The 27534-nt window shown below is 42.9% G+C and overlaps 1 protein-coding gene across 1 annotated transcript in view; it reads right to left on the bottom strand.

The window, feature by feature from the left end:
- The window catches only part of Enpp6 (ectonucleotide pyrophosphatase/phosphodiesterase 6), a 98154-nt gene extending 75244 nt beyond the window's left edge, over window positions 1-22910 (bottom strand). The window contains exon 1 of the mRNA XM_034520476.2: window positions 22511-22910. Coding sequence (XP_034376367.1) covers window positions 22511-22751 — 241 coding nt within the window. The 5' untranslated portion in view covers window positions 22752-22910. The remainder of the gene's footprint in view (window positions 1-22510) is intronic.
- Window positions 22911-27534: the final 4624 nt, after the last annotated feature.

The raw sequence follows: 27534 nt of genomic DNA, 5'->3' as shown, positions 1-27534 counted from the left end.
CATTTATATATGCATATTAACTTGTGTGAATTCATGTCACACTCTATGATACTTGACAGTGCAGACCATAGCATCTTCTATACAGAATAAATGGAAGGATGGACTTACTAGACCACAGGCAGAGTTCTTCATGGTGAGTCCTAAATGATACCTTCCTAATGTGACATTTTTACCTCCCTGTGTAGAGTGAAAAATTATAAAGGCCATCTTATGAAATATGTGTAAATTTTTCGCCTTAGACCTTGGGCAGAAAAGCACCTGCCAGCAGGTTTGGGTCCATCTAATTAGTTACAGAGGAGGGGGGAGTTACAGTACAAAGGCCTGTTAAGAACATCCCAGAAACTGACTGGCCAAGGGAAGAACTACACCCTGCCCCATGGTACGGCCTACTAGTGTTCAAAAGAGGTAAAACAACCAATCCTGTGCACCCGCGCGAAAGTTCGATTTTTCCCTACCCCGCCCATATATAAGCGCTATGCCCCTGAGCCACGGGGTCAGTCCCTCTATCCCCTATGTGAGATATGGGGATATGGGCTGGCCCAGAGCTCTGATATAATAAACCACCTCATGTATTTTACAGCAAGATGGTCTCTCGTGTGTCCTTTGGGTGCGTGTTATCCTGTGACTTAAGTGGACCCCTTTTTGGGGAGTCCCGGACCTTTCACCTGCTGCTCTACTTAGAAGCTTCCCATGATATTAATCTTACTCAAAACAAGACTCAATGACTGCAGTGACCTGCTGTGACCTCTCCCTTGGCCAGGTCCTTAGAGAAAAAGATACCAAGGCAGCCCGGCCCTACAAGGGTCTTGTCGGACAGATGAAGGGGAGAAGTGAGTGGACAGGAACCGCCTCTCATTTGGAAAAATAATCTGTGTAAAATAGACGATGGGGGGAGGATGACAGATAAGGACCCTTACAACTCTAAGGAAACGTCAGTGGGGCATCCTCAATCTGGCCACTTTTCAGAGGACTTGGTCAGAACTACATCTCTGCTTGTCTCAGTGGCTGGTCACATCCAGTCTGGTAGATGTGACTCTTCAGCATCACCTTCACACATTTAGGGACATCAGGAATGACTGCTGGTCAAACCTTCCTGCCACAGCAGGTGATATGGGCAGCATGTTGTCATGGCCACCGTACTGCTACCTCTGAAACCTCATCTCCCACTCTTCACAGAATTCATTCATTCATTTCTTTGAACTTCCTTCTTTTTTCCTTCCTTCCTTCCTTCCTTCCTTCCTTCCTTCCTTCCTTCCTTCCTTTCTTCCTTCCTTTCTTTTTCCCCCTGTAGCTACTTAGGTTTTTGGTTGTACTTCCACTGTCCCGCGGTGTGCCTGTCTCAGATCTGTTATCCTTGCTGTTCCCTCACTGATATACTGCCTCTGAATAGCTGCCTGGTCAGCTTTCTTCCTTCCCTAAATCTGCTCAGAAACCTCATTAAGGCGCTGTGGAAAACTCTCTCTGATCCTTCCTGCTGCCGCCACCCAATTCTAACTCCCCCCCCCACCAAATATGACAATATTTGTGGTTAACATTTTATAAGATTATAAGTTTTCTGGTGCTAGACACTTAGCCCTGCTTAGTTCACATGTATAGACAGAGCCTAGAATAGTGTATTTCTTGTTTTGTAGAAGGCAATAGATAATTTTGAATAAATGAATGATGACCACCCATTATGTAGGCACTCTGAAATAATGAATGAATGAATGAATGAATGAATGGTGAGTTGATCAGGACTTGTCCAGAAGCTGGAATACAAAGTTGAAGACAAAGCCCATGTTCCCAGGGAGCATTACACTCTTTAGTCAAACTTGATTACTAGCTGCTAGAACTAGCCATTCCTAGGAGCAGGGATATCTTGTTATAGGTGATTTATTCCATCTTTAAAGAAGCCGGCACTTACAGAACATCATCTTAAGAAAGAATGTTATGTGGAACTGGTGGAACAAATCCCAATGGTCTTTTGTTTGTATTCGTGTATTTATGTTTCAATTCTGGAAGCAGGGTCTTAAAACTTTCCTAAGGCTGTTTCCTTAAGAAAATATTATCTGAAGTTCGCTTCTGTGGGGTAAATTTCAGGACTTAGAAAGCAAACATTTTCTTAAAATATCAACCCAATTCTACTTAGTCAGATCAAATACTGTCCTAGGCTTGTGTTTTAAGCTAGTGAAGTAATTTCTTCACTATTCTCATTCTCTCTCCCTCTCCCTTCCCCTCTCTCACTTTCTCTGTGTGTGTATAAGAGAGGGAGGGAGAGAAAGAGAGAGAGAGAGAGAGAGAGAGAGAGAGAGAGAGAGAGAGAGAGAATACTAAATAAATATATTTAAGACTCTAAATAAAAACAAACCAAAAATACAGAAAGAAAACTGATTTCAACTGTCTCAGACGGCTGAAAATTTCAGAACTATTTAGCTTGAAGACAAAGCAGCTCTGGTGAGAAAAGATTCAGAAAACTTCATCCATAATTATGACGGTAGAGGAGTGTTTAAAGATGAAGATTCCAGAAGTCCACATCTGTGAGGTCAGATGGTAATCTTGTGGGCCCATGAGAAGGCAACATTTTTGCCTTTTACTCAAGTCCTTGTGTTATGAAGGCCTCTGCTTTCCGTGCAGAGGTTAGACCCCGGCCTCATGGGCATGGCCACTTCAAATGGGATAGAAAATGGAAGACTCTCGGGAGCTAAAGGACAGCTAAGTGGATATGTAAGTAAATGTATTTGCCGCTCTTTCCAAACTCAGTTTCCTGAACTTTCCATGTGTCTTCCGCCACAGTGCCCGCTTCGTCTTGGGTTACCAATGTTACCTCTGAGACTGTGCCAGGGGAAGTAGACTGGAGGTGAAATAAGAAATAGTGCCCCGCGTGTACATCAAGGAATCCTTTTCCCACTGGTTCTTGCTTCACAGACTTGGCTCTAAGGCGGGGGTGGGGGGTTATTCTACAGTGAACTGAGGTTGGCCTTAACAGGAGCCATTCCATATTTCCTAAAACAGGATTCAACTTGGCTCCTCAGGGAAACTGGTAACGAAGGGTATGATTTTAAATAGAGATTTTCAGCCTACGTTTCTAACCCCACAAATTCTACCTTGAGCCAATCTGGTAGAAGAAGGTGCACTCAGACTAAATTTATGTCTTGAAAAGTAAATGTCCGGTCAGGTAGATTTATGTGCTGAGGTTCGTGTCCAATGTAGTGGTGACAGACGTGAAGAGGGATGTAGTCATAGGGCCAAATGGGAAGCTTTTTTATGGGTGTGAGCAAAGGTCAGAAATTTCTAAAAGGAAACAGACCACAAAGGTTGAAGATAAAAAGGACTTGGGGAGTAGCCTTTGAATGTATAACTTGGACATCGAACCTCTTATTGGTTTGGAAAATAAGCATGCATCTGAAGTGACTTTTGTTTTTTGTTTTGTTTTTAGAAAACAGAATTTGCACATTTCCATAGCCCAGACTAGAACCTGTGTCCCCTGCTTCTAGTCTGTCACAGCTCTCTTCACAAGAACTTCTTTCAAGGGGCAAAAAGGCAACCAGTTTAAAGCCCAAGACTGCCATGTGAATGCAGACAGGGAGGGAAAGGAGGGAAAGGTAACTGGATTTGGCAGTCAGCTGAAAATATAGAAAATGTGGCTGAAGCAAAACATGAGGCAATCTTGTCTGGGCAGAAGTATTGGCTTTTTATTATGTATTATTAAAATTTCATATTCTCCTGCTGACCAAGAACCACCTGGAAGGAGGAGCGGAGCTAACAGAACATTCTCTACTTCAGGCCACGTCATCGCCTCAGGGCACTGCTGTTGCTGGGGATTTTCCCAGGCTCTGGGTTATAAATGACTTGAACTCCCAAAGTAAAACATCTCTTGGGTGACATGAAAGAGCTTTTTAAAGCTCTGGAGTGCTGGGCTACTCACCAATCTGAAATTTTCTATGAAGATGAACTGTGGCGCTTCCATGCCTCCTTGCTGACTATGACATTTGGAAAGGGTTTGCAAAAACACTTAATTACACCCATTCCTGCTTTGAGGTCCCAGAATGCTTCCTGGGCTGAGGAGACGAAGGCCAAGAGGCTCATCTAGCCGTGTCTGAGGTGGCTTTCTGCCACATTCCTTTGGACTTTTCTTCAGCTGAAATTATCTCCTTAATGGATGGGTAGCAAGAGCTTTCTTTGTGCTAGGTGTGGGGGAAAAGAACAGCTAAAAAAGAAACTGTCTGTTTGGGGTAACGCAGTTTCAAGTGACTTTAAAATAAAAGCAAGATGACAAGCAAGGGGACACCCAAGGGAACACAACTGCTGGCAAAGCCACTCGAAACAAGCTTAATGACCTGAGTTCAGTCCCCAGGACCCTCGTGGTCAAAGTGGAGATCTGACTCCTGATCCAAGCACACAGACACGCACACACCCACACACCCACACATACTACCACATACACACCACACACACAAACACACACACACACACCACACACATCACACCATACCCAACATACACACCACACAAACATACCACACACACATATATATAAACATATATGTGTGTGTGTGTGTGTGTGTGTGTGTGTGTGTGTAGTTTTTAACCAAACAGGCATTTATTGAATTTCTACAAAGTATGAGAGAGCATGAGACAGGCAGAATGGGAAGGAGAGTGGGAAGTAGAGCAGGTACCATGCTGCTCTGACTGAAGCATCATGCCATCCCTGTGTCCCCATGATCAAATGCAATTAGAAGCAACTAGCCTAAAGCTGCATCTTGGTGGTCTGGGTCAATGTCCCAGATGTGGATTATCAAAAGAGGCCTGTTTAAACCACTTTCCACAACCGTACAGCCCTGCCCATCTGGAATAAGTAGCTGAGTGTCTGAGCTTGAATCATCTCTTTTATACACCACACCAGTCACGCTTATTGTTCACATTGTCCATTGACACACACAAAGGAGGGTTGAAAACATAGGGAGCCAGGAGGTTGCTTAGTCTGCAGGAAGTTTGGAAGGCAGGGACTCTCGTACTGTGGATAGCTGAGTGGACAGGCAGCGACAAGATCTCTGTCTGAAGGAGAGATGCTTAGAAGACTGCTGCCCCATGGGTCCTGTCCATGGAACCAGGAAGGAAAAGCCACATGATGTCATGGGATGGGAGGATAGGATTTTGTGCCCGCATCTTTTTCACATATAGGTTTCCCCATCTACAAAGTGAGAACTATTGTTACTGCACTACACAGTTCCTGCGACAGCTGTATCCGAATGTATATAGTGCTTAGTATGGCACAGAGTGTAGTACACATTCTGGAAATATGCACTCTGCCCTGCTTGCCCAAATCTGTCTTCTTGTAACAAAGGAAGACAATCAGAATGCTGGAGAATAGAACATTGTCTTCTGAGAATGACCCTCCCCATGGGAAGTGGCACTGTAAAAATACCCAGCATCAGATGGAGTGGTGTGGTCTCTGTTCCATCCCTGATGTACCCACTCCCTGGCTACATGATATTAGACTAGCTAGTTATCTTCTCTAGACACAAGTTCTGTCTTCTATAAATATCTCATGAAATTCCCCAGAGATCTATAAAGATCAAGACTAGACAGGAAGACTACCTGCTTTTATTTGTAGAAAATATATTCTTATGCTTAAAAATGCTAAAACAAAATCTATAAGAATATTTGAATTAATTTAAAGATTCTCAAAGGTAGCAAGACAGAATATTCACCTTAGGTCACTTGTATTGTGTATGTTGGATAAATGAAATTATGGGAATAATTCCCTTCACAACATCAAAGGATATAGGTATAGAGGCATATTTAACACAGAAAACGCAAGATTAGAGCAGCAAAAACTACGAAGTATTGCTGGTGGAAACTGGAAGAAGTGGAAAGACATTTGCTACTGTGTGGGTTCTTCTTTCTTCCACCCTTCTCCACCCTTTTACTTCACCTCTTCAACTCCCTAACACTGGATGAAAGAGAAGAAAGGATAGACAGGAAAATAAGAGGTCCCTGAATAAAGTCGGAAAGGAGGCGATGTTATGGTTAGGCTACTTCTTGCTGACAGGGGCAAGTTTGATCAGGATGCCTAATTTCTTCTTCCTTTTCCTTTGTGCAACTACTTAACAAACCATAACCAACAACAATCAACAACAAACAGCCTTTCTCAGGGCCCTAGCATTTATATACCCCCTGAAAAGTCCTCAGAATTCCAAACGTCACACAATCACAGTAACTATCTGCAGCTGGCAAAACCACACCCCTGCTAGAGTACGAGGCAAACCATAGTCAGCTGCTATGGACAATGTCATGGTTTGAATATGCTTGACCCAGGGAGTGGCACTACTGGGAGGTGTGATCTTCTTGGAGTAGGTATGTCACTAGGGGTGTGGCCTTAGGACCCTCACCCTAGCTGCCTAGAAGCCAGTATTCTGCTAGCAGCCTTCAGATGAAGATGTAGGACTCTCAGCTCTGCCTGTACCATGCCTGCCTAGATGCTGCCATGCTCCTGCCTTGATGATAATTGATTGAACCTCTGAACCTGTAAGCCAGCCTCAATTAAATGTTGTCCTTATAAGAGTTGACTTGGTCATGGTGTCTGTTCATAGCAGTAAAACCTAAGACAGACAGACAATCTGAAGTGGCCCCATATTCCACACCTGGGTTTAAAACAAAAGTACAATTCTATTTTTGTGATTTTTAAAGAAACCAAAACTCCAGAATTCTCACTACAGACATCCCATGTTCATCAACCAGAAGATTTATTAGTATATCCTCCCAGTTGATCTACAGATTCAGCACAATCCCTATTGGGTTCTCATTGGTTCTCCTTATTTTGGAGGTGGGGTGTAAACTGACAAGCTTATTCTAAATGAATGAAACTCAGAACAACCAAGACAATCTTTAAAAAGAACAAAGTTGAAAGACTTATACATACTGCCCTTAAAATGAACTATAAAGCCACATGGAGTTTATAATACCATGATCTTTGCAGAAGAAAACACACACACACACACACACACACACACACACACACACACACACACACACACACACACAGAGAGAGAGAGAGAGAGAGAGAGAGAGAGAGAGAGAGAGAGAATAAAATTGAGACCCTAAGAATAAACAGTTATGATCACTTTAAGTTCACAATGATTCACAAACCTAAATAGCGTTAAACGTATAAAAATTCATTAGAAGAAAATACAGGGGATATCTTGGTGATGTGGGGTTAGGCAATGACTTCTCAAATATGTCAGAAAAAGTATAGATGGTGACTTCTAAAAACTGATAAGTAAAACTTCACTCACATTTAGCATGTACCTCAAGACATTCCATCAAAAAGTCAAAAAGACAGCTCACAACCTGGATTGAAAATCATATATCTCATAAAAATTATATCCAGAATATATAATGAGCTCCTTCAGCTAAAACTTTTAAAAAGGCAATCTAATTTTTTAAAGGCTAAAAGGATTTAAATAGACAGTTCTCTTGTGAAGTTATCAAATATCCAAAAGCACATGAAAAGGTGCCAAACACCATCAGTCACTGGGGAAATGTAAGTTAAAACCATACGGAAATACTGCTTCATCTTCCACTAAAATGACTGAAAGAAAGGAGGGAAGGAGAGAGAGAGAGAGAGAGAGAGAGAGAGAGAGAGAGAGAGAGAGAGAGAGAGAGAGAGAGAGAGAGAATATAGGAAGAAGGTGGAGCAAGCTTCATACAGGGGATATATTTGTGATTTGGGGACCTACTATGAAATGAAAATGAGAGGGCTCCTTCCAGAATTAAGAATCTCAGCAAGAAGAAAAAATTATACAAGTTTGCACCATCAAGAATCAGTGAATTCTTCAGGCAGTGAATGAAAATGCATTAGGCAAACACATTAAGCAGTGTGTGACCTTCTAGAGCAGTGGCTCTCAGCCTTCCTGACACTGACGCCCTTTAATACAGTTCCTCATGCTGTGGTGACCCCCAACCAATGGGATTATTTTCATTGCTACTTTGTAACTGTGGACATAACACTATGCCAGGAAGTTTGGTAAGGTAGAGCAGGTTGAGACCCGGGACTCTGTAGGCACACACCTGAGACTTAGGTGACTCCCTGCTGCCTGCCGAATTCCTGGCCTGGAACACGTGCCATGCTCCTCACGTAAAAGAAATGTGTCCTATGGTCACATACTCCCAAAACAGAGTTCTCCAATGCTAATGAGGTAGCTGGAGGCCTGGAGGGCTCAGCCAATAAGCTTCCCTTCCCAGACATTCCTCCCTGCAAAAGGTATTTAATCTCAGCCCTCCACCCCCGAGAAATGAGTATGGTACATTCTGCATCCATTTTCCACCATGAACAGACAATAAACTGTTTAGAACCATGGACTGTCTCTCTCATCAAGATCAGCCATGGGGAGCATGGACAAGGCATTCGAGCACAGAACCGCAGCTTAATTCTCCAGTAGAAGGGCCTCTCTGTACTCCCAGCCACAACTGCCACGAAGTCTGCCTCTGCCAAGCTATAAGGACGACCACCACTAGGACAAACCATAGCTCCCCTTTCCCTGGTCCCAGGCTAGAGGGCTAGATGCTATCCCCTGCCTGAGGCCCTAGACTCCATTCTCTGCCCTTCTGCGACTCCCAGCGACACCTGGATGTCTAAGAGTCAGAGAATCTCACAGCTCCAGCCTAAGCCTTGTGAGAAGCCCGGGGACCCCTCGAATCAGCTCAGACTTTCCCGAGTCTCAGACTGTGCTTTCAGGAGTTTCAACTTACAGGTCTTGCTTCGATAGACAGTTCCACTTCCCCCCTACCCCCCTTACCTGAATTTCATCTTACACACACAGGGAATGAGAAAAGAAGCAACAGCAACCCAGAGAAGGTTGGAATCCAGTCAATGGGGCTAGGGGAGACTCAACAACAAAATCTCAGAGACCAAGAGAAAAAGAGAGAATGCAAGCCTGCCTCTGTGGAGTCAATCAGATGCCTAGTTACTGGTGTGGAGCCAGGAAACCCCAACAAACGAGAATCAATATTTCCATCAAGCAAATCTGGGGTTCAGCTGCATAGATTGCCTGTTGTCTACTCATGCCTTTAAGGGGTTGTAGATCAAGAGCACAGATGGCTGTGTGGTCTAGCCTGGTCTGCAGGGGTAGTGTAAAGGACCCACTTGAGGAATGCAAGTTGTATTCAAGATGGAGACTCATTGACTGTCTTTAATTATATTATTTATTGAGTCTGTGGAGAAACCTCTTTAACAGTGGTTTTCAAAGAATAATGGGGTAACATTAACCTGGGGCCTCCTGAACCCTGACTCATTGTCATTCACTCACCTGCAGTGTAGACTGGGGAAAGGAAACCACAAAATTTGCTTCATCCTCACTAAGCTAGAGAACACCTTTGGGATGGAGAGACGTGACCTTGTGTGCACGCCTGTGCAGGGACACAAGAACATGTGCATGCAAATACACGTGGAGGTTAGGGGTCAACCTGAGTGGGTTCTTCAGGTGCTTTCACTCTGTGTGTGTGTGTGTTTTATCAACCTTATGTGATTTTTTAAAAAATGTATATGTGTTTGTGGTTTCCATGTATGTGGTACACATGGAGGGAAGATACAAAACTTGAATACACAAGAAGTCTTTTATAGTCTCTGATTGTTCTTTACTGATACTGTTTGCTGTCTCCTGCTTCCTGGTAGACCTGGATAGACAGAGTAAAGGAGAGAGGTTGACTTAACACCAAGGAGCAGAATTGACCTGAGATGGAGGACCACGTATAAAAAGGTTTTAAATTACTCATCACTTAGGTACACACATCACAGAGTTTGGGAAATATATGGCCCAGTGACTTTGCAACATTTTCTAGAGGCTGTTGAAGCCAAGAATGTAGCCTTAGTGTCTTCTCAAAGGTTCTTATGCCCTCCCACATCCTACCTCCAAGTCAGTACAACCTCCACTGGCTCAGGCATGAAGATGTGTAGGCTATCTTTACTTTACAATTAATAGAAACCAATATCCAGAGATGAAAGCAGGTGTCCAAGTTCACATTGTCGGGGGTAGTAGGGTGAATGTGATTAATAATCTCCTTTAATGCATGTTTCATCTGTCTGGGCTAGCACAAAGAGGTGGCAGGGATTTGGAAAGTGTGTCACAGGCTGCCAGACTGTGGTAGTGAGTGATTGATGAATACAGAATTACAGGTTTTATCCAAAGCACCGTTTGTTTAGGATTTTTGCCTTCAAGCATTAAAGCAGAATGTTTTCTCAGGTCCACCTGTGAAAGACAAGTGTTTAAACATACAGATCCTTTTTCATAGAAAGGTAGACATGAACGGAGCCGGTGAGTTTGTTTGATTTGTGTGGAATGTCTGGAAGAAGAGAACATGTTTCAGAAGTCTCTTAGGTGAGTTTTGGGGGTGCCTGGACCACTATGACTATGATATGGGGACCTTTGCTGTGGTCCCCGCTTCCTCGGCCCAGAATCTTTGTCATAGCCCATCGGCACTGAGAGATTCAGCAAATAGAATGCATGAAGCAGGTCAAGGTACTGTGATCAAAACAAAGGATGCAAAACCTCATGGGTTGTCATCTCCCTGGTTTTAGCTAGGCTTTCTATTGCTATGAAAAATATGAAGAAAAAAAAAAAAACAAAGTAAAACAAAACAACAATGAAACAGAAAGCAAACAGAAAACAAAATCACCATGATGGGAAGCAATTCAGGCAGTAAAGTTTATTTCTGCTTACAGTCCCATATCCCTGGGGGAAGTGAGCCACAAACATGAACAGGGCAGGAACCAGGAGCTGATGTAGAAGCTATGAGAGGATGATGCTCTCTGGAGCAGATTGCTGTCTAATAGAACACAGGACATCCTGCTTTGGGATGGCACCACCCACAGTGGGCCATCCTACACCAATCATTAATTTTTAAAAAAATAAATCCCTACAGGCTTTCCCACATGCCAGTCTGGTGTAGGCATTGTTTTCAGTTGAGGCTTCCTCGTCCAAAATGACTGTAGGCAGTGTAGAATTAACATAAAGCTAGCTAGCACACCCACAACCCTGACTCCTCTGAGCCTCAGGCGCTCCTTGGAGTCTCACTACTAGTCTTCGGACACCTATATCATCCCTAGCACACACCTGGCAGTCACGAATGCATAGTTGGTAATCTGCTCAGACACAGGACTATATCAAAATAGTGTGACTTATCCAAAATCTCAGCTAACTGTGGCAAGATCAGGAGGAGAGACTTGACCCGAGACTCCCATTCCTGGACCCTCATTCCTGGACCCTCTGTGGCCTACCAACATGTCCCAAATGGGTCACTCTAGCTAGACACACTAGGATGAGTAGACAAGTCTACTCACAGCTGACAGTGACCGGCTAGAGTACCCGGTCCAATCCCTTAACCACCCAAAGCACACCAGTTGTATGTCTGTCACGGATGCTTGCATACATTCCCATGATTGCCAAGCCTGCCACAGACTGGGCATCTGCAGAGGTGCTTCCTCTCAAAGACATGCATGGACAGACTGTCTGCCATATTCCAAACCACAGTGCATTTATAATTCCAGCGTGCGCAGCTCTTTGTCTCAATGTCCGCTGACACATCACTCTAAGACCTGTCTATTGGATTTTCTTTCCTGGTTCTCGAAAGGACTGAAGATACGTATTGGTTACAATTAAGAAAAGTGCCCAGCAATAGTCAAGTGCTATACATAGGACCTGAACTTCAGACCCGCCCAGGTGCCTGCCTATTTAGATCGAGGATACAATAGCCCCTATTCACCCAAGGAGACACTGCAATTTGAGTAGGTGTTGCTAAAGGGTCTCTGAAAGAAATGTTAACTTGGTGAATCAGGTTCCCTCCAAATTAATTTCAAGTTACTTTTATTCCTTTTTGGCACAGGATTTCAATATGAGGCAGCTCCTGAGAACAGAGTAGTATAACCAAACTCCCAGAAGCCTTAGGAAAAGGCATGTGGTCCTATCAATCAATGGGATGGACTGGGGCAAGCAAGACCAGGGCTAGAACCGCCATGGTTTGTAGACCACAAGGGTTCCATTTGGATGAATCTTCTGGGGGATAAAAAAGGCCTGTTGTTATTGTAATCAAAAGCTTTCACCACATTTTTAAGGCCTTCCCCACTACCTCACCAATCCCTCCTTATGGGAACAAGTTTCTAGCAGACCACTGCTATACAAGTGTAAGAGCCCCCTCTCATCACCAGGGGCCAAGAGAAACATGCCTTTTGAAAAGTGGTACTTCAGTGTGAGGAGGTCCCTGATGGAAGCTTAAATAATGATGTGCCAGGAGACAGTATTTCTTGTAAATGCTTACAACACTTCCCCCACCACATCCCGCCTTGAAGGCATAAGTTGGCTAGAGCTCTTTAGGGCTTCTCTTGCCCACACTTCACCTGCCCAGTGGGCTTTCAGCAGCTTCACCAGTCTCGTTACAAACACAGCCGTTTTACTCTGGAGTGTGGGGAGATAGATGCTCTTAGGTGTCTTTAGAAAATAAGTAGGACAAGTTAAAGTTCCCTCAGACAGGAAGATGCATGAGAGTTGTGTTTATGAGACCTCCATCAGATGTGTGGAAGGCAGAGAGAACAGCTCTCCACCTTGGAACCTCCTCAAGTTCCCTTCCCTTCAGTGCTTTCCTATCTGCTCCTCAGTGCGTCAGAAAATCCTTCCTCAAAGGGTGTCTTCAAATTTGACTCTTCACAAAGAATGGGTGTTTATCCATTGAAGGGAAAATGGAGTGGAGAGCTCACCGCGTTACCCTTTCCTGGGTTTTCAAAAACTTCTGCCAGTCACAGGTAAGTAAACTTACAAATTCATCTCTCTGTGTCCCTCTGACCCGAGTGGCCAGTGCCTGTAACGGCTCTTCTTCTGTCTTACTCACAGTGGTTTCTCTTAGTCTGTCATGGCTTCCTATTGCCACACTCTTTATTGGTGGATTTTCTTTGGTTATCTGGCTCAAATTTAACTTTCTACTTAAAAGTCTCTCTGTGTATCTTATAATACTTAAATTATAAACTCATTTTTTCTATGGAAATGGTCAAGACCCTGTAACTCCCAATAACACCCACTTCTTTCCAGGTCCAGGCATCTGTCTGCGTGTTGTTAAATTAAGTTCCTCCATTTTCCACTTTAGGTTATCTCCTGGTTTGGTCTGTGTGGTGGTTTGAATGAGAATGGTCCCTATAGGCTCATATGTTTGCATGCTAGGTGCCCAGTTAGTAGAACTAGGAAAGGATGAGGAGTTGCCAAGTTGCAGGACCACAGTTAACTTCTCTCTCTCTCCCAGTTATCCTCTCTCTCTTTCCTCCCTCTCTTTCTCTCCCTCTGTCCCTCCCTCTCTCCCTCTGTCCCTCCCTTTCTCTCTCTGTATCTGTCTCTTTGTCTCTGTATGTCTCTGTCTCTCTGTTTCTCTCTCTCCCTCTTCTCTCCCTCCCTCCCTCCCTCTCTCTTTCTGTATCTCTCTCTCTCTCTCTCTCTCTCTCTCTCTCTCTCTCTCTCTCTCTGTCTCTCCATCCTATGGATCAAGATGTAAAGCTCACAGCCATGACTCCAGAGCATGACTGCCTCCTCCCCGTCATGATTATATGGGACTAACCCTCTAAAATTGTAAACAAGCCACCAATTACATTATTTTTACAAGAGTTCCCGTGGTCATGGTGTCTCTTCACAGCAATAGGACAGTAACTGTTATTTTATTATTCCACTCAAACAAATCTTTGGCACTTTAGGTGTTTTCAAAATCCTCTCATCATCGAAGATGGTAAAATGCAGTAAGATCTACAAGTTTCTCACTGCAGCTGATATTGTTTTAAATGTACTTGTGGCACATTGCATTAAAACTAAGAACAACTTCTGGCCTTCCGTCTAGGAGGACTGTATATCCCTCACTATTGCCATTAAGCTTGGCCATGTGTTCTTCAGTCACTGAAATGTGAGCATGTGTGATTTGTGCCACCTCTGAGCAGAGATTGTAAACACACCTGTTCTGCTGTTTTCATGTCTCTCATGCAAGTACCATGTGTCTTCTTTTATTTTTCATTGGATATTTTATTTATTTACATTTCAGATGTCATCCCCTTTCCCCATTTTCCCTCCCTAGAGCCCCTCTGTCCCATCCCCCCTCCTCCTTTTTGCTTTTATACCATTTTAATTACATTCAAGTATTAAGGTCAGTTCTAGGTTGAGGAACTAACACTACAATAGATGCAAATAGTCAAGGAACAAGCAAGACAATAAACACAAAAGTCAAAGAACAAGCAAAGCAATAAAAAATTCCTTGAACACTCCTGTGATCATTGTTTCTAAGAGCTTATCAGGATGATCAAAATATCTGAGCTACTTCCCTGTCCTAGCCCAAAGTCATTTTCATGTCTGAAGCCTACTTCTTTGTTCTAGCCTAAGATTTAGATTCCTGCCTAAAATTATTTCTTTGTTCTAGCCTAAGATTTAGATTCCTTCCTGAAATTACTTCTTTGTTCTTGCCTAATGTCAGATACCTGCCTGAAGCTCACTTCCTTGTCCTTGGCCAATGTCATATTTCTGCCAAGCAGCCCATTTCCTTGTCCTTGGCCCAAGTCAGATTCTTGCCAAGCAGCCTCAAAAGCTCTCTGCCTCTCCCCCCTCTTTTTATTTCATAAACAAGACTGAGACTGTCTTAGGTCATTCTGCCAAAAAGCCTTCCTTACCAGTCATGGAATGTGCATTATCAAAAGCAATGCTTTTATGTCTTAGGTTGGTCAGATTCTGTGCAGAATCTTATCTGTCCTTGGCTTGCCAACTTGTTAATTTAAAAACTCTGTCTGGTGGTCCATTCCATGTCTCTTCTAGAAGATGCTTGACTTCAATCTGGATCCCAATGTGCAGAAAGACAGAGGCAGAGTTATTTCTGCTAGCCATGTTCATGATGGAGAAATTAATCATGTCTCTGGTACTGTTTGGATTTTCTTTTAACTGAAGCATGACTTAGTGTGAACTCACTGACAGCTTGTATAATGTGCACAGCTATAATAATGCTAATTTAACACACATACACTTTCATTCTGTCTTTATACTCAATCCACTGACTAATTTTTACTTTGTCCATTCTACTTTTAAAAAATTAAAACTTAAAGCTGATAAAATTCTAAAAGTCAAAATATATGTCAAAAGAGATTAAATTGTGTGTGTGTGTGGTGGTGGTGGTTTGAATGAGAACAGCTCACATAGGTTCACATGTTTACACACTTAGTCCCCAGTTAGTGAACTGTTTGGAAAGGACTAGGAGGTGTGGCTTTGTTGGAGGAAGTGTGTCACTGGGGATAGGCTCTGATGTTTCAAAAGCCCATGCTAAGCCCAGCCTCTGTCTTTCTCTCTGTGTCTCTGATTTTATTTCTCTCTGTCTCTCTGTCACACTCTCTCTCTCTCTCTCTCTCTCTCTCTCTCTCTCTCTCTCTCGTGTGTGTGTGTGTGTGTGTGTGTGTGTGTGTGTGTGTGTCTGTGTCTGTCTGTCTGTCTACTACCTGTGGATCAAGATGTAAAGTTGTCAGCTCCTTCTCCAACACCATGCCTCCCTACATGCTGCTATGCTCCCCACCATAATGATAACTGACTGACCCTTTAAAACTTTAAGCAAGCCCCCATTAAATGCTTTAAAAAATTAAGAATTGCCTTGGTCATGGTGTTCCCTCACAGGAATAGAAGAGTAACTAAGACCAACCCTACTTTTTGTAGAAAATCCTTCACTCTTTGTACTCTACCATGTGTCATAGTTATCCTTCAAAAATATAGATTCAAGTTCTAGTCCCCAGTACCCACAAAGATGCCTTGTTTTGAAGATAAGTAAGACCTTTGTTCTAGTTACATTTCTGCTGCTGTATGTCTTATTAGGGTTTCTATTACTGTGATGAAAAGAACACCATGACCAAAAAGCAAGCTGGGGAGGAAAGGGTTAATTCAGCTTACACTTCCAGATCATATTTCATCACTGGAGGAAGTCAGCACAGAAACTCAAAGCAGAGCTGGAACCTGGAGACAGGAGCTGATGCGGAGATCATGGAGGGATGCTGCTTACTGGCTTGCTCTCTACGGCTTGTTCAGCCTGATTTCTTATAGAACCCAGGACCACCAGTCCAAGGATGGCACCACTCATGATGGGCTGATCCCTTCTCCATTGATCACTAATTGAAAACAAATGCCTTATAGCTGGATATCATGGAGATATTTCCTCAACTGAGGCTCCCTGATGACTCTAGCTTGTGTCAGTTGACACAGAAGACCAGACAGTACACTGTGAGAAAATATCCTGATAAAAAAATCAACTTAGAGGCCAGAAGTCAAAGATGAAGGCATCAACCAGGTTCATTCTTCTGAGGCGTCTCTTTTAGCCTTGAGATAACCATCCTCTTTGTGGTCTTTTAGATGGTCTTCCCATTAGACCTGTCTGAGTTCCAATCTTCTCCTCATATAGAGACAGTGATATTAGATTGGGGATTGTTCTAATGGTCTTATTTACCTAAATTACCGATGTAGGGGATGTCTTTCTTACAAGTCACATTCTGGGGAATTGGGGAATTAACTCATGAATGTCACAGTGGTTACAAATCATCTCCCAACACTACCTCATGCTGTTGAGTAACCAAGGAGCATCTCACAATGCTAGAAATGCACAGATTGGCCACAAGAGTAATAAAGTCTGGAGTGACAATGACTTTAAAGTTTTGTCCAAAGAGTGACACAGACAGATGCATGTTTTCCAAATACTTCTCTGGTTTTATCATGTGATTACAGAACACAGAAAGCAGAATAGCCAGAGCGGGGAAGCGACTCTAGGCAAAAACCACAGGTGTGGTTTCCAACAGTTACTGGCAACAGAGATGGAAGAAACAGTTTGGGCATGCGCCTTGTAAGTGCGGCTGACTCAGGCTGTGAGAGCGAGGGATCAGGGGGATGAGGAAGAGCCAGGAGAAAGGACCAAGGAGGAGTCAATGAACAAGAAAGAGGAAGTAGCTAGATCAGGGGCGGGGCATTTCGGCACCCAGATGGGCTGTCAAGGAGGTGTGTCAAATGTTGGACTGCGCAAGACTCCAAAGTGAGGAGTGGAGTCTAGACCACTTTGATGTCACCCGTGAAAACAGAAGCTTAAGGGGTTGGTATAGGAGAAAGATGCCCAAGTACAGAACACTTACTAGTGGAGGTATCTAAATCTGTTAACACGAGGGCGGGCTTAGTGTTTTGTGTCAATGCTGAGTTCCAGAGCAGAGAGGAGAAAGAAGCTTCATCTCCCTGCAGAGGGTAGAGGTTCATGGGGATCGTGCCCTACCCCCACAACAGCTTGAATTCTGCAATACCCTGGGAACCTGTGCTTTTCTCAAAAACATAATTGTTTAAGTACTTCCTGCACTGATTTCCGTTGGCCCAAGTAACGGCTGGTTTTAATTTACTTCGGGAGTTTTCTTTAAAGTGTAGGGAAGCCCGCCTCGCCTTGCAGTGTGTTACCGTAGAACGTTGTGACCTTGATACCTGGTGAGAATTTGTATCACATACAATTTTGGGGTGTGTGAGAGGAAACACACTGGCACAAACACTAATTTCGGGGCAGTTAATATCCTGGCTTTTGCTTTGAATCCAGCAAAGGATTTATGAACGCGCTGTTAGGCAGGAAGATTATTGCTACCTCCTGGGCCCATCCTGACACCTCAACCTTTGTCCTGGGACTCACCTCTGATCTTTATCCTTAGTCCACACTCCTGCTGGCATTCTGAGGTCCTTAGAGCAAAATACTCACCCCCACCCCCTCCTTGTTTCTTGTTTACTGTTTTAAAGCATAGAAATCATCATTTTGGCATGTTTTCTTATCTTGGCAGACATTTTTTAGATGAAGCTAAAATTCTAGACCAGCTTACCAGCTACTCTGGGCATTTCTGCAGCACCCCAATGTCTTAACCAGAAGTTTCAAAAACGTAACAAACAAGTGCTCCTGACACTGGGTAGAATTTTCTCTGACCCATGACCTGAATTGAATAACTTACTCTATTTCCCTCCCTTGATTTTTATGTGAAATCCACCAAATCATATGTGAGTTTGCCCACCAAAGAAACTCTCACCTTCCAGAAAGGCCCCCAGTGAAAGGAGCTCAAACAGGATGTACTCTAACCACCTTTAAACTGCGGTTGCATTTTAACTAACATTAACTTGATCCACACGCACTGAACTTCAGAAAGACTATGCAGAAACGCAGACGTAACCACATAAGCCATGCTACTGCCTGTTTGCCCAGCCCAGATCTGCGTATCATGTTGCTTTCTCACCAGGCATGATGGTGCATATCTGTAATCCTAACACCAAGGAAGAGGGCTGAGGCAAGAAGAAGATGGCCTCAGAGCTAACCTGGGCTACATGGTTCAGTGCCAACAAAACTATTTCTCTATGCTACTGTGACTGGAAGGAAATTCTCCTTTCTGACCTTTATAGCATCTCAAGTAACTACTTCTTGACGCTTTCTGTTTGGATTCACCCAGGTTTCCTCTCCCCCCCTGACCTCACAGGCTCACACCCCAACAGAATGCCACAGCAAAATACTCCAGGCTGAGTGGCTTTAACAGTGTGAACTAGAATAAAGAGACGGTGGGTTTGGTTTCTTCTGAAGTTCCTCTCTTTGAATTTTTCCTTGCTGTGTTGTAACCTGGCCCTTTCTCGATGCACACCATACACCTGGCATCTCTTTCTTTTCTTATGAGAACACTAGTCATAGTGTAAAGGAACCTTACCCTAACCCTTCATCTTAACATATTATTATTATTATTATTATTATTAATTTATTCTTACTTTATGTGCATTGGTGTTTTGTCTGCATGTGTGTCTGTGTGAAGGTGTCAGATCTCTGGGAACTGGAGTTACTGATAGTTGTCAGCTGCCATGTGGGTTCTGGAATTGAACCTGGGACCTCTGGAAGAGCAGCCAGTGCTCTTAACCACTGAGCCGTCTCTCCAGCCACCACCTAACCGTTACTCTTTAAAGACCTTGTTTACAAACACAGTTACATTCTGGGGCAGTGTGCACTAGAATGTCTATTACAATTTGGGCAGAGTGTGGACAACTGAGTTCACAACCCACTGTGATACAATTTAGAATTATTAGTAGATCTCTGTTCTCTGAGCCCCTCTTTTCCTCAGGCTAAGTGTAAACCTCCTTGGTGAAAGGACTTGTTTTAAGACTCAGTGATTACAGCAATCGATTGGTCGATCTTCTTAATTACTACCAGAATTTTGTTCACATTTGTCCTGTTGAAAACATCTTGGGGGAGGGGCAACGAATCCACGCAGTGGCTTCTCCATGTTGGATGGGGCTGGACAATCTCTGAAGTTGCTTACAAATAAGTTTCTTTATTCGTCTCTATTCATTGACTGCTCTAAAATTTTCGGTCTCTAGAAAAATCTTGGCCATTTGTCAATTTCTATATGAAAGCCTCCCTAGAAGGTTGTATTCATCTGGTTTATGTCACTGTTATGAAATGTCCGAGGCTGAAGACTTTATAAAGAACATTAGCTTGTTTGCTTTGGTTCTGGAAGTTGTAAGCCTGGGACTGGGTGGTTCCATTGATTTGGCCTTTGTTGAAGCCCTGATGGCACATGGCATCACAGCAAGAGAACACATGGAAGAAATAAATCGTCTCTCACAATAGAAATCCAGAGACTATCCAGAGGTCAGGTTATTAAGTTTCTATGATAAGTCAATCTTGTGAGGACTCATAGATTGCCTGAGAACTACACTAGTTTCTCTCCTGGGAACAGGTCCCTGCAATGACCTGAGGACTTCCCAGTTGTCCTTATCTCCGAAAGCTTTCACAGTGTTTCTCAGCATAACTGCATGGGGGACCAAGTCTCTCCAGCACACACGACATCTAAACAACAGACGGCTCCAGTCCTAGCATCCTGAACTCCCATGAGCTGCTCACTTCCATGTCTGCATCCAGTAGGACCTGAAACCCTGGTGAGATCTAGACCTGGCAGCTCATCTCATTTTGGGCTGCGGTCGAGGACTCAGAAGCCGAAGGTCATCAGAGGATTGTCAGAAGATTCTTCCTGCTGGGACTCCAAGAAATGCCTCTGACTCCAGAGCCAGCAATAGTTTCCTCCAATAACTCATTATCCCTCGTTATGTGAAATGAAAAAATACCAAGGGCTTTTGGTCTTATGAGCACTAATCAGTGTAATGAAGCAAAAATGGTTTCTCTCATGAATTCTGGGAAATCCAAACAGCCTACCTTTTGGTACCAAATGATCTACCTAACAATTGTGTTGGTTTATAAAACACTCAAGTGCTAAACCATATGTTTAAATAGAATTCTCAATGAATATATTCTTCCTTATAAGCACAAGTGGGATTTCTCAACATCAAGGGAAAAATATAAATATAATTTTGTTTTGCAGAAAAATAGTCTAAATTTATCTTCAGTCAGTTCTAGGTCAGTAAAAACGATATAGGTAGATTTCATGGTCTGAAAAGTCTCCCCCCACACCATGAGTTTACTCTTCAGGTGCAAGATGAATCATACGCAAAGACAGTTGTACATAAACACAAGTCTTGCTGCCCACAGCTTACGTACAGCATCCCTTCTAAAAACAAATAGAAGAACCGACTTTCAAATCAGATGATATATTTACCGTCGGAAAATCTATTGATGGAAGAAGGTATGTGGCTTCCTCAGGCTTGTCAGAATTAGGATGAGATCTTTGTATGCTTGGAGCTAGAGTCTCCCCCCATGGGATAGTTTTATTTTTTCGAGACTACAAAGACACACAGCCTGAGATTGTGCTATATTTACAGGATTGCTTAGTATGGCCCATAACCCGTAGAGACCAATAGCCTGAAAAGGTGTGTGTTTGATTGACAGAGCCTTTGTGCAAATGTGTACTTGAGCCATGTCAGGCATGTGGGTCTGAAAAACAATCGTCCATGTCATTGGCTCCGTGTCTATGTGGGGTTTGCAATGGTTCCTTTTGACTTATTGGAGTCTGCCTTCATAAGCTGGATCTTGTTCATTATCCACTGTAATGGGAAAAGCTGCACGTGACAGCTTGTGAATTGTGTCTCCCGGCAGGCTCTGAAAGACAACCAGAGAAGGGGTGGCTAGTGTATGTGAAACGCCCCACGGAGAACCGGGTTGGGACACACAATTACATCTATGTGTAACCCAGAAGCCTGCAAACTGTTTCCCAGTGAGCTAGTGAGTGAGCATGGAGACGCGGGCCAAAGGAAGACCAGAGAGTCTTTTGTTAACTGTTTATCTAAGAGACTGGTTTGCTTGTTACGGTTGGATAGCAAACAAATTCCTTGCTTGTGTGCAGCTTGATTTTTTTCTCTCCCCCATATCTTCATTTCTAATTCTCATAAAGGTAAAAATCACAAAGTATAGATTCCCTTTCACTGGAGGAGTCAATGCATGGTTACTTTGTGAGTACCTAGGGCACCCATACAAGACAGAAATGCGAGGTTCATGGCCCCTTTTCTGTTACTGTCATATAGTGGATTGTTCCTCTGGCTGGATCACACAGCTAAAGATCCCTTCAGACTCCTTTGGCTGTGGAGCTCTGTAAAGCTATATAAGGAGATGTCACGGGTCTCGGGTCTTATCTGATAACATCATTTCAAAGTTCTCCCTAGGTTCAGAGCACACAGTGAAGTCCTGTATAGCCAGCAATCGTTGCCTTCTTGGTTGTCCTGGATAGCTGGCCAAAAAATCTGACAGCCTTTTGCTGGTTTCATAGGGAACCAACCCACATTAGCGGAAAAGGCTGCAGATACCAAGTGAACAGGCTCAATCCTCAGGAATCACCTTTGGTGGCCTGGCAATTCCAGATGGAGGAAGATCGTCTTTAGCCAAATCCACTTTCCCCAGACAAGCAGCTGGGATTCTGTCCATTTCGCTGGGGGTTTGCACTCACTTTCTGCTTAACTTCCGTTTCATAGATGCTGGACAATCTGACTTCCATGGCAAAAATTACTTGTCTCTGTATCATTTTACCTGACCCCAAAAGGCCAAAGCAGAAAGTGACATTGCTGAAGAAGACTTACAGAGCCCCCTCCAAGCTGTCTAGAAGCAAACGTTCCTGTGGAGGGATCCTGAGAGTGATCGTCACAGTCTTACACACTGATAAGTCAGCCTGCAAGAACCCAGACCGCAGTGAAGGGACAGAGAAATTTGGGATAGATACACGGGGACCTGTCCATCTTCTACACCCTGAACTTAGAAAATGTGAAGTTATCTAGAATTTTATCTGTGAAACAAACAACAATAACCACGTTTTTAAAAAGATCTCCAAATTCTGTATATTGACGTTAGCATCTCTTCTCTTTACAGACAGTCTGAAATAGGTCCTTGGGAGGACATTTGTGTAAAAACAAAAGCGAGACAAAATGAAACTGTTAGTTGGGAACATAGACTCTTGCCTATCTTGGATGTCCCAAGGGATTAAGGACATATGAACATTAAGATTCCCAGTGACAGGCACTAGCTGTATCCTCCCGTCTAAGAGGCAGACGTGGTAGGTACTCACCGGTCATGAGGGTGTAGTAATTGGGATAGGAGAGGCTGGGGAAGTCTGGAGTCAAATAATCCACTTTGACTCCTCTGCTCACAATTTCTCTGAAACCAGGCAAGGATGCCAGGGCATCCTCACTGATGTAGTCTGAGCGGAAACCATCCAGGAGCAATAGCAGGAGTTTCCGGTGGGCAGAAGCTGGCCAAACCCAGCTGAGCCCAAACCCCAGCAGGAAGGTCCAGAGCTTTACTGCCATGCTGCAGGAGCCTGCCAGGACAAGCTGGCACAGCCGTGCTGTTGCCAAGCCTGGGGATGGAGAGTCTGGAGCTATTCTCTCTTCTAGGGGCTGGACCTTGAGCTGTTGGTCTTCCTTAGCCAAGTTCACTTGCAGAATTTAAAGGGACAACACTCCATTAAAAAAAAAAAATCTCCTCACCCTCACAAAACCCAGAGACTGATTACCTCTACATAGGGCAGGCTCTTTAACAGCCTAGAATTAGCACAAAGGGAGAAAGTACAACCTCAATGTTTTTGGTGAACGTTCCATAAATATAAGCAAACATCCGCCGAGAGGTGAAATCTTCAGTTAACAAAGTCAACACAAGTGTGCAATTGTGCTGACCACAGGGAGGAGCCAGGGAGAAGGAAAGTCTTTAAACTTGTTGTTCTGTCCAAATTAAACTTTCTAACTTCTCCACTGAACAACCTAGTAACACGAAACTCACGGTATAAATGAGAGACAGTGCATTTAGGTGGCCCATTGTAAGCTATACAGTCTTGTCCCGGAGACAGCCTTTAAAAACAGATTATTTGTCCAGGTCTCCACTACTGACTTTTGTCTTTGTAAGCCCCTAAATGCAGTGTTATTGTTTTAATTTTCAAATGCAAAGAAACGGTTGGTGCGTGGAGCTCACTTGGAGGAGGGGCTGTTAAGCGGAGGAGCTAGAGAGCTAGAGAGAATGTTCTAGAACTGGATCAGAAGCGGTCAGGAGTAACAGGTTGGACTGAGGCCGCACTGACCCATGAGGGTAAGAGTGAGCTGGAGGATGGGACTCTGACATGGAAAAAGAGCTTGAAATAACAAAATGAGTTCTTATTCAGAAATAACTAAGCAGGGGCACCCTGTCATAGGAAGAGGTCCAGCTCAGAACTAAGTGTTTTAGTTAGGAGAGATGACAGAGGTTCTGGTTAGTCAACAAAATGATGGACTGGGTATTAGGACTATCTTGTACCTCACTGGTACAAATTGGCATAATTATGCTCTAATTGTATTTTGAGAGAAAAGTTTTATTTTTAACAGGAAGGGTGATATGTAGGAGGAACTAAGGTGGGAGAAGTACTGAGAGGAAGAGAAGGAGTAAGGAGAGGAGGAGAAGAAGGAGAGGAGAAGCTAGGTGATGAGAGAGACAAAGAGAGAGAAAGGGGGGAGGGATATGGAGGCAGTTGTTCATGTGTCTCTGCCAGTCAAAGATAGCTGATATATCTAGGTTGGGTATTGGGTTATACTTCTGATTGAGCATTTCCAAACTTATAAAGCCTTTGATTAACATTTTTAAAAGACTGTATAAAAGCAAAAAGGGAAAGAGGGGGCATGGGATAGGGGTTTTCTAGGGAGGGGAAATGGGGAAAAGGGATGGCATCTGAAATGTAAATAAAATATTCAATTAAAAAAAAAAGGAAGAGGTCCGGCAAGCAGATGGGAAAGGCTAAGTGCTCAGGCTGAAAGAAAGCTACAGAGAGAAACGGTGCCTTTTACTTGGCACAAAATTAAACAACACATTTAATGTGAAAGCTAATGATGAATGTGTGGCCATGAGCGACTTAGCAAACACTGGGTTGTATTAGTTACAGTGTTGCTTAGATGCTAAACAGCCATGCAGGCTTGGGCAGTCTGTGGCCACGCTCATCTTTATGGTTCTGACTGAACGTTATCCTTCTCCTGCTTCAGCATCCCCTTGTAGTTAAAGTCAAACCTTCACAGGGTACCATGGATGAAGAGAAATTAGCCAAATTACATCTAAGTTGATTAGGATTAGAATGAAACTTCATTTTTTTCCTCTCCAATCAAAGGTTGTGGTTTTTACAACTAAATTAAAATTAATTAAAATTGTTTTCTTATTAAAAAATAGAAAAGGGTAATTTATTCTTAATATGTATTAGCTTGGAAATACAATGTTATCCTTTACTATTGGAACAGTAACATGTTACTGCTTTACTACATAGAAGACACGAGACATGAAGGAGAGGGCTGGGGAGAAGGGAAGAGAGGGAACAGAAGCCAGGAGAGGTATACTAATGGCTGGTGGGTGCCCAACCCTGAGCATCCTGCAGAGGAAGAAGCCCAAGGAAACGAAACCGCAGGCTCAGCAGGACCCTGAGACCTGAGTTTTCCTAGCCAGGCAAGTCACACATCTGCCTTGAAGTGACCACTGGGAGAATCCCTGTTCATACTTCTAAAATGAGCATAACATGACAGCTACGTCTCTCTGTCTTGTTGGAGACAGGATGGCTTTGCTTTCTGTTCTGGCTATTTTTCTTTTTGGCCTTTTTTGTCTATGTGGCACTGCCTATGCTATTACTGCTTTATTCAACACTTAATGTGTCCACATGTACTCTTTTAGCTTCTTGAATTTCCACTGAAATTATCAAGTTATTCATCTACTCTTGGCCATATTTCCAACTGGCTTTTTTAAAAGAGGATTTTTAAAAATGTTTTATCAAGATAATTACATTTTCTGCTAAGTTTCTCAAAATGTAACTACTTAGGAAATTGAGTCTTTTAAAAAAATTTTTAGATACTTATTAATCTACCCAGCTTTTCTTTCTTTTGTCAGTCCTGGTGATATAACTCTCAGGATTATTTGTTCAGCTCTCAGTTTACACACTGACTCCTTCATAATCGTCTTGGTTTCCTCCACCTTACATTGACTTTTAGTCTATTGGCTTCATCTCTGTATTGGGTCTTTTCTCACAACTGTTTAAATGATATTATTAAGATTTCCAATGTATTTATTAATTCTGCTCTTTTCTAGTTAATGTAACCAATACCTTTATTAAAACCTTTCTCCTTTCCTTAATTTTATTTGGTTGCTTTTCTTGATGTTCCTGAGGGCAGAGTTAATTATTTGCATTATTTCTGGTTTATGTGATGATTTTTGCTATGATTATTTTAACTAATGATGTTTATTGTTATACTTTTTGTGTGAACATATTTTTTTCAGATTCAATAGGATTCTTATACAATTTTCCAATTATGCACTAGAGTTAAAAAAAAATCTAATGACTAAGGATGTTGAACATTTTTTTAGGTGCTTCTCAGCCATTTGAGATTTGTCAGTTGGTAATTCTCTACTTTGCTCTGTACCCCATTTTAATAGGGTTATTTGATTCTCTGGAGTCTTATTTCTTGCGTTCTTTGTATATATTGGATATTAACCCTCTATGAGATATAGGATTGGTAAAGATCTTTTCCCAGTCTGTTGGTTGCTGTTTTGTCTTATTGTCAGTATCCTTTGTCTTACAGAAGCTTTACAATTTTATGAGATCCCATTTGTCAATTTTTGATCTCAGAGCATAAGCCATTGGTGTTCTGTTCAGGAACTTTTCCCCTGTGCCCATGTGTTCAAGGCTCTTCCCCACTTACTCTTCTATTAGTTTCAGTGCATCTGGTTTTATGTGGAGGTCCTTGATCCACTTGGACTTGAGCTTTGTACTAGGAGAAAAGAATGGATCGATTTGCATTCTTCTACATACTGACCTCTAGTTGAACCAGCACCATTTGTTGAAAATGCTGTCTTTTTTCCACTGGATGATTTTAACTCCTTTGTCAAAGATCAAGTGACCATACGTGTGTGGGTTCATTTCTGGGTCTTCAATCCCTGAAATTCCACCTCACACCAGTCAGAATGGCTAAGATCAAAAACTCAGGTGACAGCAGATGCTGGCGAGGATGTGAAAAAAGAGGAACATTCCTCCATTGTTGGTGGGATCGCAAGCTGGTACAACCACTCTGGAAATTAGTCTGGTGGTTCCTCAGAAAATTGGACATAGTATTACCTGAGGACTCAGCTACACCACTCCTGAGCATATACCCAAAACATTTTCCAGCATAAAACAAGGACACATACTCCACTATGTTCATAGCAGCTTTATATATAATAGCCAGAAGCTGGGAAGAACCCAGATGTTTTTCAACAGAGGAACAGATACAGAAAATGTGGTACATTTACATAATGGAATACTACTCAGCTATTAAAAACAAACAATGAATTCATGAAATTCTTAGGCAAATGGATGGAACTAGAAAATATCATCCTGAGTGGATGATTCATGGATTCATTCTGTACGTGGATAATGGTCAGTGTTTAACTGAGTGGTTTCTGAATTTCCAGGTAGAGTTTGCCTTTTCCTATCGTGTGTGTTTAGATAATGTGTTCTGCATTACGCCTTTGCTGTTTGAGTTCTTTTCTATATCTGGCCAATCTAGGGGTTTGGTAAAGAAGATGTATGCTCTGTTTACCCAGTATGAAGGCTGATACGTATTTAGTTGTTCAGCTCTAACTGTGCTTGGGGAAACTGGCAGCTAAGAGGTACAGATATGCATGGCCAGGAGCACTGGGGAAGGCTCTCTTACACTCTCTTTTCAGAAAGGACTCCAAGAGCCAACCTCAGATAAGTAAATCTAAACCCATAGTCCATAGTTTCTGTTTCTGGCTTTCGTTTTCCTGGGATGTCACCTGATAACACTTTGTACCTTACCTTTGTCCAATCGGGCAAATCCTGGGCATCCAGTAATAGGAGAACCATTTTTGTCCTATCAAGAATCCACTCCATCCAGAAATCACCCAAGACAGGACTGTATTTGAGAGACACAGGCCTGCGATTGGCTACATAAATGGTGGAGGGCTGTCCATAGGCAGGAACCTGAGTGCTTCTGGAGCAATGTGGGGCATTTTACCAGAGTTCTTGAGGAAGTTGCTGGAACAGCTTTGAGTACACTAAACCACTGACTCTCCCCACTTCCCTGAGGAAAAAGAGGC

The sequence above is a fragment of the Arvicanthis niloticus genome, chromosome 16, assembly GCF_011762505.2.
Source record: "Arvicanthis niloticus isolate mArvNil1 chromosome 16, mArvNil1.pat.X, whole genome shotgun sequence".
Lineage (NCBI taxonomy): Eukaryota > Metazoa > Chordata > Mammalia > Rodentia > Muridae > Arvicanthis > Arvicanthis niloticus.
This window is presented reverse-complemented; position numbering and strand designations above follow the sequence as displayed.